An 18,848-nucleotide genomic window follows, 5' to 3' on the forward strand; every position below is an offset into this window, starting at 1 on the left:
AACACTAGAAATCAACTACAGGAAGAACATTGGAAAGCACACAAATATGTGAAGAAAAAACAACATGATACTAAACAACAAATGGATCAAAGAGGAACTCAAGCCCTGGCTGGTATGACTCAGCTCTCTGAGCCTAGTCCTGTGCATCAAAAGGTCATGGATTTAATTCCAGTCAGGGCACATGCTCAGGTTGTAGGATCCTGGGAAGGGGTGCATGTGGGAAGCAACAGCTCAATGTTTCTCTCTCACATTGATGTTTCTCTCTCTCTCTCCCTTTTCTCTCTAAAAATCAGTAAAAAAAAAAAAAAAAAAAAAAAAAAAATATATATATATATATATATATATATATATATATATATATATATATATATTTTAAAGAGGAAATCAACAACCTTGAGACAAAGCCCTTCAACAATTGGTGCTGGGAAAACTGGACAGATACATGCAAAAAAGTAAAACTGGACAACTTTCTCACACCATATACAAAAATAAACTCAACACAGATCAAACCCTTAAATGTAAGATATGAAACTATAAAACTCCTAGAAGAAAACATAGGCCAATAAACTTTTTCAGTCTTTTTTTTTTAATAATTTAATCTTTTTAAAAATATATATTTTCATTGATTTCAGAGAGGGAGAAGGAGAGAGAGATAGAAACATAGATGAGAATCACTGATGGGCTGCCTCCTGGAGGCCCCCTCCTGGGGATTGAGCCTGCAACCCAGGCATGTGCCCTTGACCAGAATCTAACCCAGGGCCCATCAGTCCGCAGGCCGACGCTCTATCCACTGCGCCAAACCGGCTAGGGCTCTTTTTCAGTCTTAATGTCTTTTTGGATATGTCTCCTCTGGCAAGGGCAACAACAACAAAAATAAATGGGACTATATCAAACTAAAAGTTTTTGCAACCATCAACAACACAAAAAGACAACATACTGAATGGGAGAAGATATTTGCAAATGATACATCCAGTAACACATTATTATGCAATGCATATACTGTATATATAAGGAACTCATATAACTTAACACCAAAAAAACAAACAACCCAATTAAAAATGTGCAGAGGGCTTGGCTGGGCTCAGTTGGTTGGAGCATCATCCCATACACCAAAAGGTGGCAGGTTCAATCCCAGGTCAGGGCCCATAGGTAGGTTTCAGGTTAGATCCCCATTTGGGACTCATGGGAGAGGCAATCAATCAATGTTTCTCTCTCCCTTCCCTCCTCTGTCTCTAAGAAATCAATAAACATATTCTTGGGTGAGGATAAAAAAATAATTAGTAAATAAATAAAATTAAAAATGTGGACCTAAATACACATTTCTTCAAAGAGGACCTACAGATGACCAAGACACAAAAAAAAAAAATGCTCAGTATCACTATTCATCAGGGAAACATAAATGAAACTACAATGAGATATCACCTTACTCTTATCAGAATGACTATCATCAAAAAAATCAACAAATAACAAGTACTGGTGAGAATGTGGAGAAAACGGAACCCTCGCACACTCTTGGTGGGACTGTGAATTGGTATAGCCAATATGAAAAACAATATGCAAGTTCCTCAAAAATTAAAAACAGAACTACCTTATGAATGGGTATTTATCTGAAGAAAACAAAAACAAATTTGAAAAGATATATACTCGTGTATGTTCATTGTAGCATTATTTACAACAGCCAAGATACAGAAGCAACCTAGGTGTTAACTGATAGATGAATAAAAAGATGTGACACACACACACATAGTTGAATATTATTCATCAATAAGAAAATGAAATCTTGATATTTGTGACAGACCTAGAAGGTATTATGCTAAAGGTATTATGTCAGACAAACACCATATGATCTCATTTATGTGTAGGATCAAAAAACACCAAACATGAATAAACAAAACAGATACAGACGCACAATATAAAGAACTGACAGTTGCCAAAGGGAGGGGGGGTGGTCAGGGAATGGTTGAAATAAAAAAAATTAATTTTTAGAAAAGACAAAATTAAGAAAAAAAAAATAGCTCTAATAGGATCCTGAGTCATGTGAGTAGATGCTTTAAAATTTGTTTGTCCCGTCTGAAACCTGACAAGATATTTCAAAGTGTTTAATAACTCTATGATCAGAAATTTAACAGAATTCAAAGTTTAATAATGATTGTTTTAAGTCTTTTCAGCCACTTATCCTGACAATAATCAGAAATCTAAACACAGCTCACAACAGCCTGAGAATAAGGAAATGGGAGCAAAAAAGCCTAAAAAAATTTTTTTTTAAATATACCAGTATTTTTATTGATTTCAGAGGGGAAGGAAAAGGGAGAGTTAGAAACATCAATGATGAGAATCATTGATGGGCTACTTCCTGCATGCCCCCTACTGGGGGATCAAGCCCAAAACCTTGACATGTTCCTTGACTGGGAACTGAACTGGTGACCTCCTGGTTCACAGGTCGATGCTCAACTGTTAAGCCACATAGGCCAAGCGCAAAAAGCCTTTTAAAAACACAATTGAGCCCTAGCCAGTTAGGCTCAGTGGATAGAGCATCGGCCTGCGGACTGAAAGGACCTGGGTTCAATTCCAGTCGAGGAGACATGCTTGGGTTACGGGCTCGATCCCCAGTAGGGGGCATGCAGGAGGCAGCTGATCAATGATTCACTCTCATCATTGATGTCTCTCTCTCCCTCTTTCCACTCTGAAATCAATAAAAAATATTTTTAAAAAAACACAATTGGCTGAAAAGATTCCCTTACATAAGCACCTGTCCCTCAGCCTCACTAAAACTTATTTCTCAAGGACAAATAAAAATCTTAAATTTCTTCTCTAATAATAGTAAAAGCCTTACCTATCTGAACAAATTTATTCCAACTGTTACAAATTAGTGGGTTTTTCCTTTATTGTACCTGTCTCATGGCTGAATTTTAAAATTAAAACTATCAGATCTCTCTCATCATGGATGTTTCTATCTCTCCCTTTTCCTCCTTCCTCTCTGAAATCAATAAAAATATATTTTAAAAAATGATTTCCTGTGCTCTTCATCATATCTTAACTGTTTAAGTAAACAAAGTCTTCTTATTAAGAGAACTAAATTTTGCTTACAACTACCAGTATTTAACTTTCTGTATTTGCCTGTGTTATCTTTGTCACCATGATTAAGTATCCTTACACAATTACCTATGATTGTATTTGCCCAAATGTTTTTTTTGTTTTTGTTTTAAGACTTTTGATATGATGTACAATCTAATGAACAAAATAAACTGATGAACAGAACAGAACAGAGGCATGGGTACATGGAACAGACTGACAGCTGTAAAAGGGGAGGGGAGAGTGGTACTGGATGAAAGAAGGTGAAGGGAATAGCCAGAAAATATATACACATAGCACGTAGACATAGACAACAGTGTGGTGATAGCCAGAGGGAAAGGGGGGTGGGGACTAGGTGGAGGTGGGCAAAGGCGGGGAAATGGGGACGGAAAGAGACTTCCCTTGGAGCAATTGGTGCACAATGCAGTGTAGAGATGATATTTTATTGAGTTGTACACTTGAAACCTGTATGGTTTTGCAAACCAATGTCATCCCAATAAATTCAATTTTTTTTTAAAAAAAGTTCTTTCCACACCTAAAAAACAAACAAAAACTTTTGATATGTTTGACAAACTTCCCAAAATTCGAAAATTAAATAGAATTATTTTCTTGATCTGAAAGTGAGATTTTCCAAAAAAGCACTTTGGAACATTTCAAAGGATATCTCTCTCTCACACTCCCTCCTTATAAAAGAGAAATATTGCGCTGGCCGGTGTGGTTTAGTTGGTGGGGCACCGTCCCATGCATTGGAAGGTGATCTCCAGTCAGAGCATGTGTGAGAGGAGGGGATCAATTTATCTTGCTCACATTAATGTTTCTCTCTCTCTCTCTCTCTCTCTCTCTCTCTCTCTCTCTTATCTTGCTCACATCAATGTTTCTCTCTCTCTCTCTCTCTCTCTCTCTCTCCTTTCCTCCCTCTCTAAAAATCAATTAAAAAAAAAAGAAATATTAAACCAACTAGGCTTATTTGGTATATTAAATTACATGGGAAGCATTGTCAAATAAATGATGCTAACTAAACCTTTGATTATATTTGTGTAGATGTTATTAACATAAATATCCGAGAAATTATGTAAAATTCCAAAAAATCTGACATGTCTTAATATGTTAGAAAACTTACATTCTTTCTGTCTCAAAGTTGTCTTTCCAGTCTCTTAAAGTTGTAAATCTTACCATATGTTTCAACTGTAAATATCCAGGAGCTAGTCAAAACACTGCCTACAGAGACTGAAGGAAAAAAACTAGGGAGACTTTTTAAAAGTACAGACTACGATATAAGTTCCCTTGTCTAAACTGATTAGTAAAAGAGCTAAGGTTTGTGTTTTTTCACAAAACTATTTAAAAAAATAAAGATGAGCCCGGCTGGTGTGGCTCAGTGATTGAGCGTCAACCCATGAACCAGGAGGTCACAGTTGAATACCTGGTCAAGGTACATGCCCGACTTGGAGGCTGAATTCCCAGTAGGGGATGTGCAGGAGGCAGTTGATAGATGATTCCCTCTCATCACTGATGCTTCTATCTCTCTCCCTCTCCCTTCCTCTTTCTAAAATCAATTAAAAATACATATATTTAAAAAAATAATAAAAAGATGAAAGAAAAATGACTGCATATAGAAAGCAGGACATGTTTTCAATAAAAGAAGGTATGAGAAAGAAGATGCACTTTTGTTGAGGGAAAGGAAAATAGATGTGTTTTTTGGATAAGGAAAGATATGAAGGACATGGGTTCTTTGTTGTTATTTTTTTGGTAAAGGAAGAAAAAAGAAAGTAATTTTGTCATATTTTGTTTCAAAATAAGAATAAAAGTAGAACAAAAGCTGAAAGGTGTATGGAAGCTGCAGAAAGTTTATGGAAAAGGGAAGGTCAATGGTGAAAAAGGAGACATATGTAATATTTTAAACAATAAAAAAATAAATATAAATAAATAAAATAAAATACAAGTTTCTGATAAACTTCCAGATTGTACCATTAAACTGGGTGAGGATTTGCAGAACACTAAGAAAAACTGAATTCGTAAAACTGCTGACAAAAAGATCAGTATCAATAGGAATTGCCCTAGCCAGTTTGGTTCAATGGACAGAGCGTCAGCCTGTGGACTGAAGGGTCCCAGGTTCGATTCTGGTCAAGGGCATGTGCCCATGTTGTGGGTTCAATCCCCAATAGGGAGCGTGCAGGAGGCAGCCAATCAATGATTCTCTCCCATCATTGATGTTTCTATCTTTCTCCCTCTCCCTTTCTCTGTGAAATTAAAAACTATATTTAAAAAAAACATCTATAGGAATTAACAGCATGAGGCTGAATGAACTAGTGAGGATGAACATAATTTTTATGGTTTTTTATATGAAATATTACTGGGCTTTTTAAATCTTTGTTTTCCAGATATAAAATTTTTTTCTCCGAAGCTACCCATGACCTACAACAATTGAGTTAATTATACCTTTGGTAAGCAGAACTGAAACATCTATCTTTTTCTTCCTACGGGGATCCCTCTAAAATTTATAAACTCTTAGTATAAACCACACCTTCATTTTTTCTTTTCCCTTACTTTTACTTCCTTTCTAGTTCCTTTAATATGTCACAAATAATATGCATGGCCAAGCACTCAATATAAATATCTATTGTTTCCCCTTTTCCCTTAATTTCTACCTGGGAAGATAACTCAACCTACTTCACAGGCCAAAATGTGTATCTGGTTGCACACACTGTCAAGGATTTCAATGCCTGGGAATGTCAATTCCAATGAAGGTACCTAATTTGGAAGAATACTTTTTCCTTGGGCAGGTACTGCAATTAACAAATACACGATTAGAAACTTTTCACAAACCTTAGAGAAAACTGCTAGAGCTAGCGCCAAAGCAATAGCCAACCAGGAAAACTTTTTAAATTCCCTTGCATAAATTATACTAGATGATAAAATTGTGCTTGACTATATTCTAGCTGAGCAAGATGAGGTTTGCTGTGTTAATACTTCTTTGTTACACTTGGATAAAACACCTTTGGTAAAACAGAGATGGAACTAGATAAAATCTGGGCACAAGTCAAATGATTAACCACAGATACCTCCGGTTCTCTAATACCTTAGCTAACTTCCCTCAAGCATTCCTCCTGGCTAAGATCTATTCTTCAATTTGAACTTAGCCTTTTATTTATTATAGGCCCGTTGCAAAAAATTTGTGCACGGGGGGTAGGGGGGTGTCTGTAAGCCTGGCCTGCACCCTCTCCAATCTGGGACCCCCTCAGGGGATGTCCGACTGCCAGTCCAGGATCAGGCCTAAACCGGCAGTCGGACATCCCTCTCGCAATCTGGGACTGCTGGCTCCTAACCGCTTACCTGCCTGCCTGCCTGATCTCCCCTAACCGCCTCTGCCTCAGCCCCTACCACCGTGGCTTTGTCTGGAAGGATGTCCGGAAGACGTCCGGTCTAATTAGCACATTACCCTTTTATTAGTATAGATTTTTGCTGTTATAAACTTGTGTTTTGCAGAGCTCAATGTTTTAAAAATACCACTCATATACTAGTTGCTCAACATTTTGAAATGAGCACTAAGGTTTATGAGACTCCATATCAGAAGTCTCAAGAAACTACAAAAGAATTTGCCTGTGGAGGAACATGACAATAAAGCTTTCCTCTGTTCCTCTTGTTGCTCAAACGTACCTTAAGGCTCCTAAAAACAACAATTTCCCACCTATGTGGCATATGGCATACCAGCAAGAGCCTTCCTAGTGATGAGGGACTGACCATGGTATGACATGCTGAAAATGAGCCTTCTCAGCAATAAGGGACCAACGGTGCTTTTAATAACTGATCAGTACTGTTTTCTAGCAATTGATCAGCAATGCTTTCAAGGAAAGATCTCAATCTAAAGGAAGAAAATGTCAAAAATAATATAAACTGAGCCAATTTAAAATGGAGTTGGAACTGCCATCCCAGAGGGACTGCCCTGCACGTCTTACTCCTCAAACCTTTGGAAGGTTAAAACAGGGCAAAATAACCTATGGACTGGGCCTAAAGCAACTTATTTTCTAAACAACTGTTTGCAAAGATAAGAGAGAAGATATGATGACTACCAGACTGAATATTAAAAACATTCTTTAGAATTAGCACCATGTTAACTTATTTGCCCCTATAGATATTACTCTCGTCTACTGACATAGTTGTTCCACTTCCTTTTCTCAAAAATACCCCTTGCCTTCACTCCTAGTCAAAATACTGTTTGGATTTTTGCCTGAATCAGTGCTTCCCGAATAGCTATTCTTTTGGATCTCAAACAAATGCTTGCTGCCTCTCACTTTTGCCTTTTATCTTTAGGTTAACAACACCAACATCTCGGGAGTGGGGAGTGATCAGCAAGTCAGGCACCTGGCTCAGCACCTGATTCCCCACAAGTGAGGATATGACTGTTACTCAATTCAATTTTTCAAATTGAGGCTTAGGGGATCCAGAGCCACACAGCCATGGAGAACCCAGGTCTGGCTGACTCCAAAGCAGATGCACTTGCCAGCAGGCCTTCGGCAAGATAAATATGTGCATGAGGTGCACATGTGTGCACGCTGGCACAACCACACTTGCAAGTGTTTCCTGCTCACGCCATGTCCACATGTGGCCTGAGTACTGCACTTTGGTGGGAGACTCTGCCCTGTACCCAGTGTACCCACGCACCTTCTCAAAATGGCCACTGCGGATGTAGTAGTCGGCCAGTGAACACCAGAGCTTGCCCAGCTGGTCTGTGAAGCGGGTAAGGCCCCCTCGGATGATGGCGTCCACATTGAGCGACTGCACCTTGTCTGGGTTCTGGGAGATGAGGTCACAGAGCTCGTGCCACAGCTGCAGGGTCCAGGAAGGAATCTCAGCCTTAGTCCCTGAGTGGGTAAGCCCTCCAACCTGGCCCCTGTCTCCCCATAGGCCCACCTGGTAGTTGGACTTGCCAGCCTTGGAGACGAAGCGCTCATCATTCACCACGGTGGCCAGGCGCTGTGCAGCCTCGTCCAGCCGGTCACTTGACTTGAGGTACTCAATGTATTCCTCTGCGCTCTCAGGGCTCAGCTGAGCACCCACACACCATGTCGGCAGTCAGTGGGGCGACAGAGCCACACTGCTGTGCCTACCTCCCCACTCAATGGCTCTGAGTCACCTGTTAGTCTACTACCACTGTCCTGGCCACACCTGTCCACGCTAGGCCCTATTGCTCTAGCCTCAGCCCCACGGTTTGCACCTTGACCTCCACACTGCCTGTTATACATTTCCATAGCTGTATGTCTCCCACGGCTGCAGTTTTACTCTGGTTTTCAATATGGTCAGCTCATGTGAATCTGTCTATTCAGTTAGACTAATAGCTCCCTACAGGCAGGGACTATCTTAGTCACACTACCCTAAACTATTTAAAGAATAAACATATAAACTACAAACAAAAGCCTGCCTGTCTCAAGGAGCCTTTTTCTCATTTATATCTGTTAAGCGACATCCTGCATGGGACTAGTATCCCAGTGAGCCAGTGGGAAACTCTTGACCTGGGGAACTGGCCCATCTGCCTGAGGCTGATCCCACCTCACCCCTCCATGGGCTTACCTTGAGGAAGCGCCGGTAGCCCCTCACGGCTGTCTCAGGTAGTGGATGTGAGCGCAGGAAGCGCAAGTACAGAGGCCAAATACGAGAGTGCTGTGTGATGGGCAGCGCCCGGAGGGCACGGTCGAAAGTGCGGCGTGTGTGAGTGATACGGCCTTGGTCCACCAAGAACTGACAATAATCTAGCCATAGACGTGGCATCTAGAAGCATGAGGAGAGGCAGGGTCTGAGTTGCTGGCTCTATAGCATGGTTACAAAAACACTAGATGTCCTATGGCCAAGCCAAAATGCAGCAGGACCCAGAACGCTATCCCTCCAGGACTAAGTCTAGCTCAACCTCAAGTGCACAAAGGCAATAGGACTCCAACCCTCCTGCTTCATCCACCTCCCTACTCATCCCGTGGCCCAGTTCCCCCAACCTCCAACCTTGTGCATGAAAACAAAGGCCCTCTCGTGGCAGTTGTTGACATCTTCATAGGCAGGATCAGTCACACAGCGATGCTTCACCTGTGCCCTGCGTGCTTTCAGGTAGCGGTACCAGAGTTTGTAGCTGGAGGAGGCAGACATTGGTTGGTCAGCTTCATGGAGCACCAGAATCCTTCACCCTACCCCATAAGGTAACTGCTGGGAGAAAGAACCTGGGAGCAGTGACAAGTATCAGCAATGGGGGGATGGGCTGGGATATAAGGGAGGGTGTGCTGACCCATCAGAGGATATATACTCAGTGACAGAACACATAGCAACCACTTGGGACCTACTGGCCAGCTCTGTTACAACTGGACAGGTGGGGTAAGGGTTGGGATAGGTAGGGCAGCTGAAGCCATTCTCACCTGCAGGGCAGCAACTTCAGCGCTCGCTCGTACAACTGATTGAGCCTGGGCTTTGGGGCCCCCTGCTTGAACTCAATGTAGCGGAGCCAGCATTTGACAGAAAACTGGTTCCGCATAATTTCCTCCTCATAAGGGAGGTCTTCTTCATCCTGACAGGACAGGTAATGGGGAGAAGGAAGAATTGCCCTCAGAACCTCAGCATAGCACCATCCACTCCAAACTCCAGACCCTTACCCAGATCTTGGTGCCCACCCTCAGAGCCAGGTCCCAGATGCCCCAATAGGACTCTGGTCCAGACTTAGCCTTCAGAATTCTACTGCCACAATATAACCCAGATCATCAGACTCCTCAGTCATAGGATTCCAGGACAGATATAGACTGTCACCCAGACTTCACTTTTTTGGTCTTCCAAATCAAGTTACCCCCTCTCTGGCCCAGATACCAGACTCCGTAGGCTGTCTTGTCCAACACCAGCCCTCTGCCCTCACAACATGCCTTTCCCTAGACATGGTACTTCTTCAGGCTCCCACTAGCCAGAGTCTAGCTCAGCTGTGCCCCAGAACTTGGAAGCTAGACCTTTACTCAGAAGATAGATATGGACCAGACACAAAGCTTTTAGCCCTAGACACTGGGGAAGAAAGTGAAGAAACAGTGAAATAAATTACTCATTAGGAGACAAAACAAACCTCAATAACTGAAAAAAGACTGAAATCATATCAAGTGTCTTTTCAGACTACAACTTCATGAAACTAGAAATCAACTACAGGAAGAACATTGGAAAGCACATAAATATGTAAAGACTAAATAGCATGCTACTAAACAATGAATGGATCAAAGAGGAAATCAACAACCTTGAGACAAATCCCTTCAATAACTGGTGCTGGGAAAACTGGACAGATAAATGCAAAAAAACTGAAACTGGACCACTTTCTTTTCTTAAATATGTTTTTATTGATTTTAGAGAGGGAGAAATAGAAAACAGAAACATCAATGAGAGACAAACATCCATCCATTGGCTGCCCCCTGCATGCCACCTACTGGGGATCAAGCCTGCAACCCGGACATGTGTCCTGACCAGGAATCGAATCCCGGAGACCTCTTAGTGAATGGGCCACCCTGGCAAGGTGAAACTGGACCACTTTCTCACACCATATACAAAAATAAACTCAAAAAAGATTAAACCTTAAATGTAAGACATAAAACTTCTAGAAGAAAACATAGGCAGTAAACTCCTTGACATCAGTCTTAATATCTTTTTGGATATGTTTCCTTGGGCAAAGGCAACAACAACAAAAATAAATGGAACTACATCAAACTAAAAATTTTCTGCAGCCCTAGCTGGTTTGGCTCAGTGGATAGAGCATCAGCCTGCCGGCGGGGGGGGGGAAGGGGGAGCGGGTCCTGGGTTGCGGGCTCCATCTCCAGTGGGGGCCGTGCAGGAGGCAGCCAATCAATGATTCTCTCTCATCATTGATATTTCTCTCTCTCTCTGCCTTCCTCTCAGAAATCAATTTAAAAAAATCACACACACACACACACACACACACACACACATAAAGTTTTTGCATAGCAAAGGGAACCATCAACAACACAAAAAGACAACATACTGAATGGGAGAAGATATTTGCAAATGATACATCAAATAATGCATGAACATCCAATAGGAACTCATACAACTGAACAAAAAAAAACCCCACAAGCAATCCAATTTTAAAAATGTGCAGAGGACATAAACAGACATTACTTCAAAGAGAACATACATCCTGAAACACCAATCAGATAGAATATATGCACCTTTATGTTCACAGCAGCGTTATTTACAACTAGTGGCCCTGTGCACGAATCCGTGTGCGAGTAGTTCACTGCTGCTTGCCTCAGCTGGCCGCCCCGCCCACCGCTGCTGTAGCTCTCCGCTGCAGGTAGCTCGCTGCCCCGCCCTCCTGTAGCTCTCCCCCACTTATAGCTCGCTGCCCCACCGTCCTGGTGATGGGTCGTTCTGCATCATGGAGTAACGACCATTTGCATATTACCTCTTTATTAAATAGGAGGATAGCTAAGATCTGGAAACAGCCCAAGTGCCCATCAGTAGATGAGTGGGTAAAAAAGCTGTGAAATACTAAGCAGCTGCAAAAAAAAAAAAAAAAAAAGAAGGATCTCTTACCCTTTGAGACAGTATGGAGAAACCTGGAGACTATTATGCTAAGTAAAATAAGTCAGTTGGAGAAAGACAAATATCACATGATCTCACTTATATGTGGAATCATGGAACAGACTGACAGATCTCAGAGGGAAAGGGTGGGTGGGGGAGAAGGTTAACCAAAGAACTTATATGCATGTATGCATAGCCCATGGGCACAGACAATAGTGAGGTAAAGGCCTGGGGTGGGACAGGAGCCAGGTGGAGGGGGACAAAGGAGGAGAAATGGGGGTCATTTGTAATATTCTCAACAATAAAATTTTTTTAAAAGAGGCCAATAGACATGAAAAAATGCTCAGCATCACTAATCATCAGGGAAATGCATATCCAAACCACAATGAGATATCACATCTCTCGTCAGAATGACTACCATAAAAAAATCAAATTGCCCTAGCCCCGTGGTTGGCAAACTGTGGCTCGCGAGCCACATGCAGCTCTTTGGCCCCTTGAGTGTGGCTCTTCCACAAAATACCATGGCCTGGGCAAGTCTATTTTGAAGAAGTGGCGTTAGAAGAAGTTTAAGTTAAAAAAATTTGGCTCTCATAAGAAATTTCAATCGTTGTACTGTTGATATTTGGCTCTGTTGACTAATGAGTTTGCCAACCACTGCCCTAGCCGGTTTGGCTCAGTGGATAGAGTGTCAACCCTCAGACTGAAGTGTCCCAGGTTCTATTCTGGTCAAGGGCATGTGCCTCAGTTGCAGGCTCAATCCCCGCTCCTTATCGGGGCCCATGCAGGAGGCAACCAATCGCTGTGTCTCTCTCACATCGACGTTTCTCTCTCTCTAAAAAATCAATCGAAAAATATCCTCAGGTGAGGATTAACAACAACAACAATAAATCAACAAATAAGGCCTGGTGAGGATGTGGAGAAAAGGGGACCCTTGCACACTCTTGGTGCAAGGGCACAGCCAATATGGAAAACAGTATGAAATCTCAAAAAATTAAAAATAGAACTACCTATGACCACCTCTGGTATTTATTTGAAGAAAACAAAACCAAATTTGAAAATATATATGCACCTATACATTCACTGTAGCATTATTTTCAAAAGCCAAGATATGGAAGAAACCTAGGTGTTAATAGACAGATGAACGGATAAAGATGTGGTACACATATATACAGTTGAATATTATTCAGCAATGAAAGAGAATAAAATCTTGATATTTGTGACAACATGGATGGACCTAAAAGGTATTATGCTAAGTGAAATAAGTCAGAGAAATATAAACACTGTATGAACTCACTTATGTGTGGAATTTAAAAAAAAATAAACAAAAAAGGTTATAGACCATAGATGTAAAGAACAAGCTGATAAAACACACACACACACACACACACACACACACACACACACACACACAAGCTGATAGTTACCAAAGCAGAGAGGTAGGGGGATTGATAAAAAAGAAAGAAAAGATATATCCCCCAAACAAGAAAAAAAGTAAATAAAGTTGGAGTCACTAAAATCAAGCTGCTAAATTACTAAAATCAAGTAGGTTGAGACATGAAGAAACGTTCTATTCTTCTTTTAACTATTCTGGGAACTTGACCTTTTGAACTTGCCAGTCCTGTGCCATTGCCTAGATAGACATCAGTTCCCTGGACACACACCAGACCTCCAATGCCCCTCTTACTACCCCCTGAAAGACTCATTATCCAGATCACCTGACATGACCAGACCTGCCGCGGGCACCCATACTCTAGTGCCCATCACCCAGACCATCTGACATCTGACAGATAACTGTTCTCTTATCACTCTTTGACTCTTCTGGATCCCACTGGCCATCGTCTGACCTGCTCCACACCAGCAGGTCTTTACTTATGACTCCAGGGTTCTCCTAAGCCAGACACCAAACCTTTCTCCCAGATACTGTTACGCTCAAGACCGTTACCCAGAACACCAAGTCTTTACCACAGAAACCAGAGTCTTGGCCCGGTCACCTGGTTTAGTGCCTTTAATTCAAACACCAGACCTCTCAAGATTCAGCAATTCGAATTCTATCCTCTCCCGCTCCCCGCGCGCTCCCATTTCCGCGCCAGGCCGGGGACACCAGGCCCTTCACCTCCACAGCAGTGCTTCACTCAGGCCGCCCGGGCTCTGGCACCAGAGGTCTACTCCTGGCCAGCCTGGTCCGGACTTCACCTCGAGCCCGTTAGATTCCTCCTGCCCTTGGGCCGACATAGCTTTGGCCAGAACCCCGCGCGGGGGTCAGGCCCCGACCCCCTGAAGCATTCAGGCTCTCTGTCCCCAGTTCCAGCGGACTCACAAAGACAAGGTCCGGCCGCTCCTGCCGCGAAAGTCGCGCCATGACCACCATTTTGCCAGCAATCCAGCTACAGCCAGAAGTCGCGTTATAATGACGTCTCTATCTGAAGACCCGCCCTCCCCGAGCCAGACTCATTTCCTATTGGCTGACCACGTTCGGAGCGTGCAGTCGGGTCCCGACTTTCCCTCAGTCTTCTTCAGCGACCGGAAGTAGAGAGTGAGAGCCGGAGATGATGTCATTAAACGCGAGAGCTCCTCGGCCAATCAACTTCTGCGGTCGAGCCCGTGAATTCCTAATACGCTGCTGTCTCTGGAAGGTTGGCTTTGGAGCGGAGCGACTTTGTTGCCTCAGGGAAGCGAAATGGGAGTGAAGTTGGAGGTGTTTCGGGTCAGTGGGCCCCGGAGCGGGTGGGCGGGGCGGGGCGTCTTCAGAGGAAGCTCTGAGAAGGAGGTATGCCAAGAGAGAGGGCTCTCTGGGGAGAAAGATCCTGGGATTTGAGAAGGCCCTTTAGGGTTGGAAACCCAGAGAAGGGGGCTCCTGATTAGGGCCACTCTGGTAGGGCTGGTGTGAGGAAGGGCCTCCTGAGAGGGGTGACCAGAGGAGGGGGCTCTTGAAGGAAGAAGGCTCCAGACTCGAGAAGCTCTTGGGCTTAGGATGGTGGGTGGGTGTCTCTGGTAGGGATACTCCTACACTAGGGAGTAGACGCTGAAGAATGAGGGGTTCGGAGTGCTCCCGGGATCCGCCTTTGGGGGCGGGGGCAATGAGGTAGGAGCTCTTGTGTTCCTGGGGCCAGGTTGTGTGTGGCCTCTGAGAGGGAATCTCCCAGACTCAGAGGAAGCTTTCAGAAATAAGGTCTCTTGGATTATGGCGACCAGACTCCCATAATCCTGGGGTTCTTGGGAGGCCCTGAGGAGGCGCTGCTGGGCTGTGCTAGAGGATGGTCTGCAGGCTCTGAGCAACCTCTGCTCATTGCCTTCCCCCTTCCAGATGACACTCTACCTCACCTTCCCTGTGGCTATGTTCTGGATTGCCAACCAGGCCGAGTGGTTTGAGGACAACGTCATACAGCGAAAGGTGGGCACTGGGAGAGTGTTCATGGGCTTATAGGGGTGGGGGAGGGCAGGGGACACCAAGGTCTGCCTTCCATGAGCTGACCTGTCATAGGTGTGGGGCTCTGGAGGCTCCTGGTTCATCTGTGACTTTATCCCCACAGAGGGAGCTGTGGCCACCTGAGAAGGAGGATCAGGTAAGTGACATACTCTTCCTCCCACCAGAGGGACAAAGGGGCCTGGCTCTCTGTGACCAGGATGGGTTGGAATGAAAATGTTACCTGGTCGTGAGCAGGGAACTGAGAGCAGAGGACCATGAGGTTTCCTTACTGTCCTCTCCCCAAATGATGAAGCTGATCCCACTTGGACCCTGCTTATAATTGGCACAGGGCTTCCAGTGTAGACACTGAAGTCTAAAGCCATGGCGTGGGGGAATGGGAGGCAGGATGATGGGAGAGGGGTCCAGGCTCCGAAGTGTGTCCCACCTCTTCTTCACCATTAGCGCCAAGAACTAGAAGAATTCAAAGCGAGGATACGGAAGCAGCGGGAGGAGAAGCTCCTTCGCGCTGCCCAGCAGAGCTCCTGAAACCCCCAAATGCCTGAGTCCCACCCATGAAACAACACACACTCAGTTCTTTCTTCTGGAAGTGTTTTATTGTCTGCTTTTGGGGGGCATGAGTGGGGTGCAAGATGGCTCAGGCCCTCATGGGGCTTGTGTCTGGGGCTGCGGGCTGCTGTTCCGACGGAAGCTGAGAGCAGAGGGGTCCGGAGGGGTGAGGAGGGGTTGGGGGCTGTGGGTCCCAGCTCGTTTCTGCACTCCATCCTGTGGATGAAGAGGGGTCAACCGGAGGGAGAGGCCAAGGGCAGCGCTGGCCCGAGGTGACACAAGCATTGGAAGGAAGGTGCAGGTGGGAACCGTTGTTGCACCTCCCACCATCTGCCCCCACCATCCTGGAGCTTCTACATACCTTATTTACTCAACACTTAGGGTGCTATTTGGGTGTGAGGTGGGGGATCTTGGGGATCCCACTGGAGTCTTGATCAGAACGCAAGCTGTGCATGATTACACGTGACATAGACACACGTGAGTGTATGAGCTCGTGTGCCCTCCTCCCCGAGGATGTCTTCCCAGGAGACGGGTTTATTCTATCAACCCTCCCTGACACCCTCAGTTATGGCAATAGGAGCCATGAGTTCCAGCCATGGCTCTGACTAAATGTGCCCTCTGCATGACCTTGTGGCCCTCTTGACCTTGTCTGGGCCTTCGTTCTCTTGTCTAAAGTCAGGTATTGGATTGGCCAGGGCCTTGGGACTGGCAAGGACACAGGCAGGCACTCATCTCTAAGGAGCACATGACAGACCGGTGGGGGTGGGGCCCCATACCCTCCGACTCGGGGTGAGAGGCAGGATTGGGGTGCTCAGCATGGCTGGTCTCCCTCAGCCCCAGCAGAATATCACCTACCTTGGGGCCCACAGGCTGGAAACCAGGCAGGGTGCTGACTGTCACACGCTGGTCATTCATGCGGCGACCCTGGGTGCTGGCCAGCATGTCTATGAGATTGTCCATCTCCGGCATGGGGCCACTCTCTGCAGGGAGCATAAGCAGGTGAAGATGAACACACACACAGATGCCAGGGAACACAGCCCAGCTGGAGCCCTCGGCCCACCCTTCCCTCCTAGTTCTCCAGGAAGCACGCTCGGCTCTCCCCTGCCAAGCCTTGCCCCCAGCCAGTGGTCGGCAAACTGCGGCTCGTGAGCCACATGCGGCTCTTTGGCCCCTTGAGTGTGGCCCTTCCACAAAATACCACAGCCTGGGCGAGTCTATTTTGAAGAAGTGGCATTAGAAGAAGTTTAAGTTTAAAAAATTTGGCTCTCAAAAGAAATTTCAATCGTTGTACTGTTGATATCTGGCTCTGTTGACTAATGAGTTTGCCGACCACTGCCCTAGACCCACAAGCATCTGTGTCCCCAGGTGCCCGCTCACTCTCAGAAAGACTCTTGCCTAGATGGTAACTTGCCCTGTACCGCTACGCCCTACCCCATTTACTCCTCCAGACAGCACACCCGCCCTACACCCCACTGCCCACTCTCACGGCTCTTGGAGGTGGTGCCTGGCTCTGCCTGCAGCGAGCAGCGCTGCTCCTCCATTCGGTCGCCCTGCACATGGCTCAGCAGGTTGAAGAAGCCTTCTTGGTCTGGGGAGCCTGCCTGGGAGACAGACACATCTGGTCCAGCTGGCCCTTCAGTTGTGGGACCCCTCACTAGCTCCCACCTTGACCCCGGCACCTGCCCGCCCCTCCGTAGCTCTCACCATGGTCCCCGCTGATGCGCTGCTCTGCAGAGCTGCCTGAACAAGACAAGAGTCTCCTTCACAATCCCAGCCCCCATGGTCCGGCCATCAGTGCCACAGCACGTGGTGCTGCCTCAAGGGAGAAGCTTCTGTCATTCTAGATTGGGGCCTGGCTATAGGACACCAGCCAGGAAAACATCCCAGGGGCCGCCTAGAAACCCCAGCATCCCCCCAGCTCACCGGACCATCGCTGAGCGCACTGACCTCTGCCCTGAGGCTGTGTTAGGCACTTGGACCCTCATGCCCACCAGTACGTCCTTGGGCAGCAAACTGGGTCAGGGATCCCAAGAGACTCAGTCACTAATTAGATGCCCTACAAACTAGTTATTGTCATTCATTGCTCTTGAGTTGAGAGTACGTGTGTGTGTGTGTGTGTTGGGGGGGGGGGGGGGGGAGACCTGCTTACCTTGACACAGGGAGCTGAACCCCCATCCACCTCTTCCCCGTCCATATTTGCTTCTGCTTCCTGGACCCCATCCATTCTCTGCTGGCCTCTGGCCCAGCCCTGTGCCAGAAAAGGCTTTTAAAAAGACAGACGTGGGGGCAGTGGATACCCAGCCCCAAATCCCCAGCTCACACTCCATCTGCTCCCACCCAAGCTTAAGCCCCATAAAGATGATCCAGATAATTGTTTTTGCTGTGCACTGCTGGGGCTGCTGTGGGGGTAGGAAGCCAGGTGACCTGGGTTGGGACCTTGCTGACCTGGCAGGACTCCCTTTGCTTCAAGAACTCTCAGGTGGGATACAGCAGGCCAGAGCAGTGCCCCCACAGTGGGTCGTGGGGGCTGGCTGGGCCCCATTAGGAAGAACAGGCTAACAGGGCCGCTCAGGTGGGGTCTGCAGCCCAGCAGCGTGAAGCAGTACAGGTGGTCTCACATGGCAGGAAGGCAGTTGCCATCTGCAGGCCGCAGGGTAAGTCGGACCTAAAGACCCCTCAGGCACTACTTGCCGCCTAGCTATCTCTCTGTCTCCTGGCAACCTCTGCCCCTACTCACTCCCTGGGTCTGGTTGCCTCCCATAGGCCCCCAAGGCAAGGTTTGGGATCTCCTGTCTCCTCGACACCAACGCCAAGTTCAGCTGTCTCTGTTTTGTACGCCCAGCTCTGCCTGGGGAGGGAGACGAGTGGGAAAGCCCTGCCCCTGCTCCCCACCTCCTCCCACCCCCACAGCTATGGCTTCCTGTCCTCTCAGTGGCCTGGAGGGGATGCCCCTGGGAGGCTCCCATCCACACCCCGCCCCCCCCCTCAAGATGCCTTTCTAGAAACTAGTGAAAGTTTCTTCCTGGAGTAAATGGCCACATTGTCACCACCCCTGCCTGAGTGCAAAGCTTGGTCCCCCTCCTCAGGCAGCCCTTCCCTTATTCAGGGTCACACACTCTCCATGGCCTCAATCCTCGATGCCAACGTGATGTCCTACTCCACCACGGGCGTGTTACTCTCCTGGGGCTGCCCTGTCACAACCGGGTAGCTTAGAACAACAGACATTTATTGTCACACAGTTCTGGAGGCCAGGGTCTGAAAT

General features: G+C 46.1%; 3 protein-coding genes across 5 annotated transcripts in view; 1 reads left to right on the forward strand and 2 right to left on the reverse strand.

Moving 5' to 3' along the window:
• The window catches only part of XAB2 (XPA binding protein 2), a 30,962-nt gene extending 16,951 nt beyond the window's left edge, over positions 1–14,011 (reverse strand). The window contains exons 1-6 of the mRNA XM_080674340.1: positions 13,931–14,011; positions 9,465–9,613; positions 9,061–9,184; positions 8,638–8,835; positions 7,981–8,115; positions 7,732–7,896 (exon numbers count right to left, since the gene is read on the reverse strand). Coding sequence (XP_080530466.1) covers positions 7,732–7,896; positions 7,981–8,115; positions 8,638–8,835; positions 9,061–9,184; positions 9,465–9,613; positions 13,931–13,981 — 822 coding nt within the window. The 5' untranslated portion in view covers positions 13,982–14,011. The remainder of the gene's footprint in view (positions 1–7,731; positions 7,897–7,980; positions 8,116–8,637; positions 8,836–9,060; positions 9,185–9,464; positions 9,614–13,930) is intronic.
• Positions 14,012–14,139: 128 nt separating this feature from the next.
• Positions 14,140–15,621, forward strand: PET100 (PET100 cytochrome c oxidase chaperone). Its single transcript, XM_080676072.1, has 4 exons — positions 14,140–14,317; positions 14,918–15,004; positions 15,144–15,176; positions 15,482–15,621. Exons 1-4 carry the CDS (start codon positions 14,291–14,293, stop codon positions 15,563–15,565), a joined length of 231 nt encoding a protein of 76 aa, XP_080532198.1. The 5' UTR covers positions 14,140–14,290; the 3' UTR covers positions 15,566–15,621.
• PCP2 (Purkinje cell protein 2) lies at positions 15,590–17,569 on the reverse strand. Of its 3 annotated transcripts, XR_013960981.1 has the most exons (5): positions 17,291–17,395; positions 17,073–17,187; positions 16,442–16,566; positions 15,948–16,032; positions 15,621–15,802 (listed from the first exon to the last, which is right to left on the reverse strand). XR_013960981.1 is itself a non-coding variant. In XM_080676071.1 (4 exons), exons 2-4 carry the CDS (start codon positions 17,125–17,127, stop codon positions 15,683–15,685), a joined length of 300 nt encoding a protein of 99 aa, XP_080532197.1. In that variant the 5' UTR covers positions 17,128–17,183; positions 17,291–17,314; the 3' UTR covers positions 15,590–15,682. The 3 variants fall into 3 exon arrangements, 2 of the variants coding, with proteins under 2 accessions (XP_080532197.1, XP_080532196.1); XM_080676071.1 differs by lacking the exon at positions 15,948–16,032 and having other exon boundaries at positions 15,590–15,802; positions 17,073–17,183; positions 17,291–17,314; XM_080676070.1 differs by lacking the exon at positions 15,948–16,032 and having other exon boundaries at positions 15,591–15,802; positions 17,291–17,569.
• Positions 17,570–18,848: the final 1,279 nt, after the last annotated feature.

The sequence above is a fragment of the Plecotus auritus genome (genome assembly GCF_963455305.1).
Source record: "Plecotus auritus genome assembly, chromosome: 6".
In the NCBI taxonomy this organism is placed as follows: Eukaryota; Metazoa; Chordata; class Mammalia; order Chiroptera; family Vespertilionidae; genus Plecotus; species Plecotus auritus.

What these genes read in the sequence shown, in the direction of transcription:
- PET100 (XM_080676072.1), top strand. Translation starts at nt 14,291, where the DNA reads ATGGGAGTGAAGTTGGAGGTGTTTCGG. An exon ending in TGAAGTTGGAGGTGTTTCGG is followed by an intron (nt 14,318 to 14,917) that starts GTCAGTGGGCCC and finishes TCCCCCTTCCAG; the next exon opens with ATGACACTCTACCTCACCTT. An exon ending in CACCTGAGAAGGAGGATCAG is followed by an intron (nt 15,177 to 15,481) that starts GTAAGTGACATA and finishes CTTCACCATTAG; the next exon opens with CGCCAAGAACTAGAAGAATT.
- PCP2 (XM_080676070.1), bottom strand. An exon ending in AGGCACCACCTCCAAGAGCC is followed by an intron (nt 16,567 to 17,072) that starts GTGAGAGTGGGC and finishes TGCTCCCTGCAG; the next exon opens with AGAGTGGCCCCATGCCGGAG. An exon ending in TCCAGCCTGTGGGCCCCAAG is followed by an intron (nt 15,803 to 16,441) that starts GTAGGTGATATT and finishes CTTCATCCACAG; the next exon opens with GATGGAGTGCAGAAACGAGC.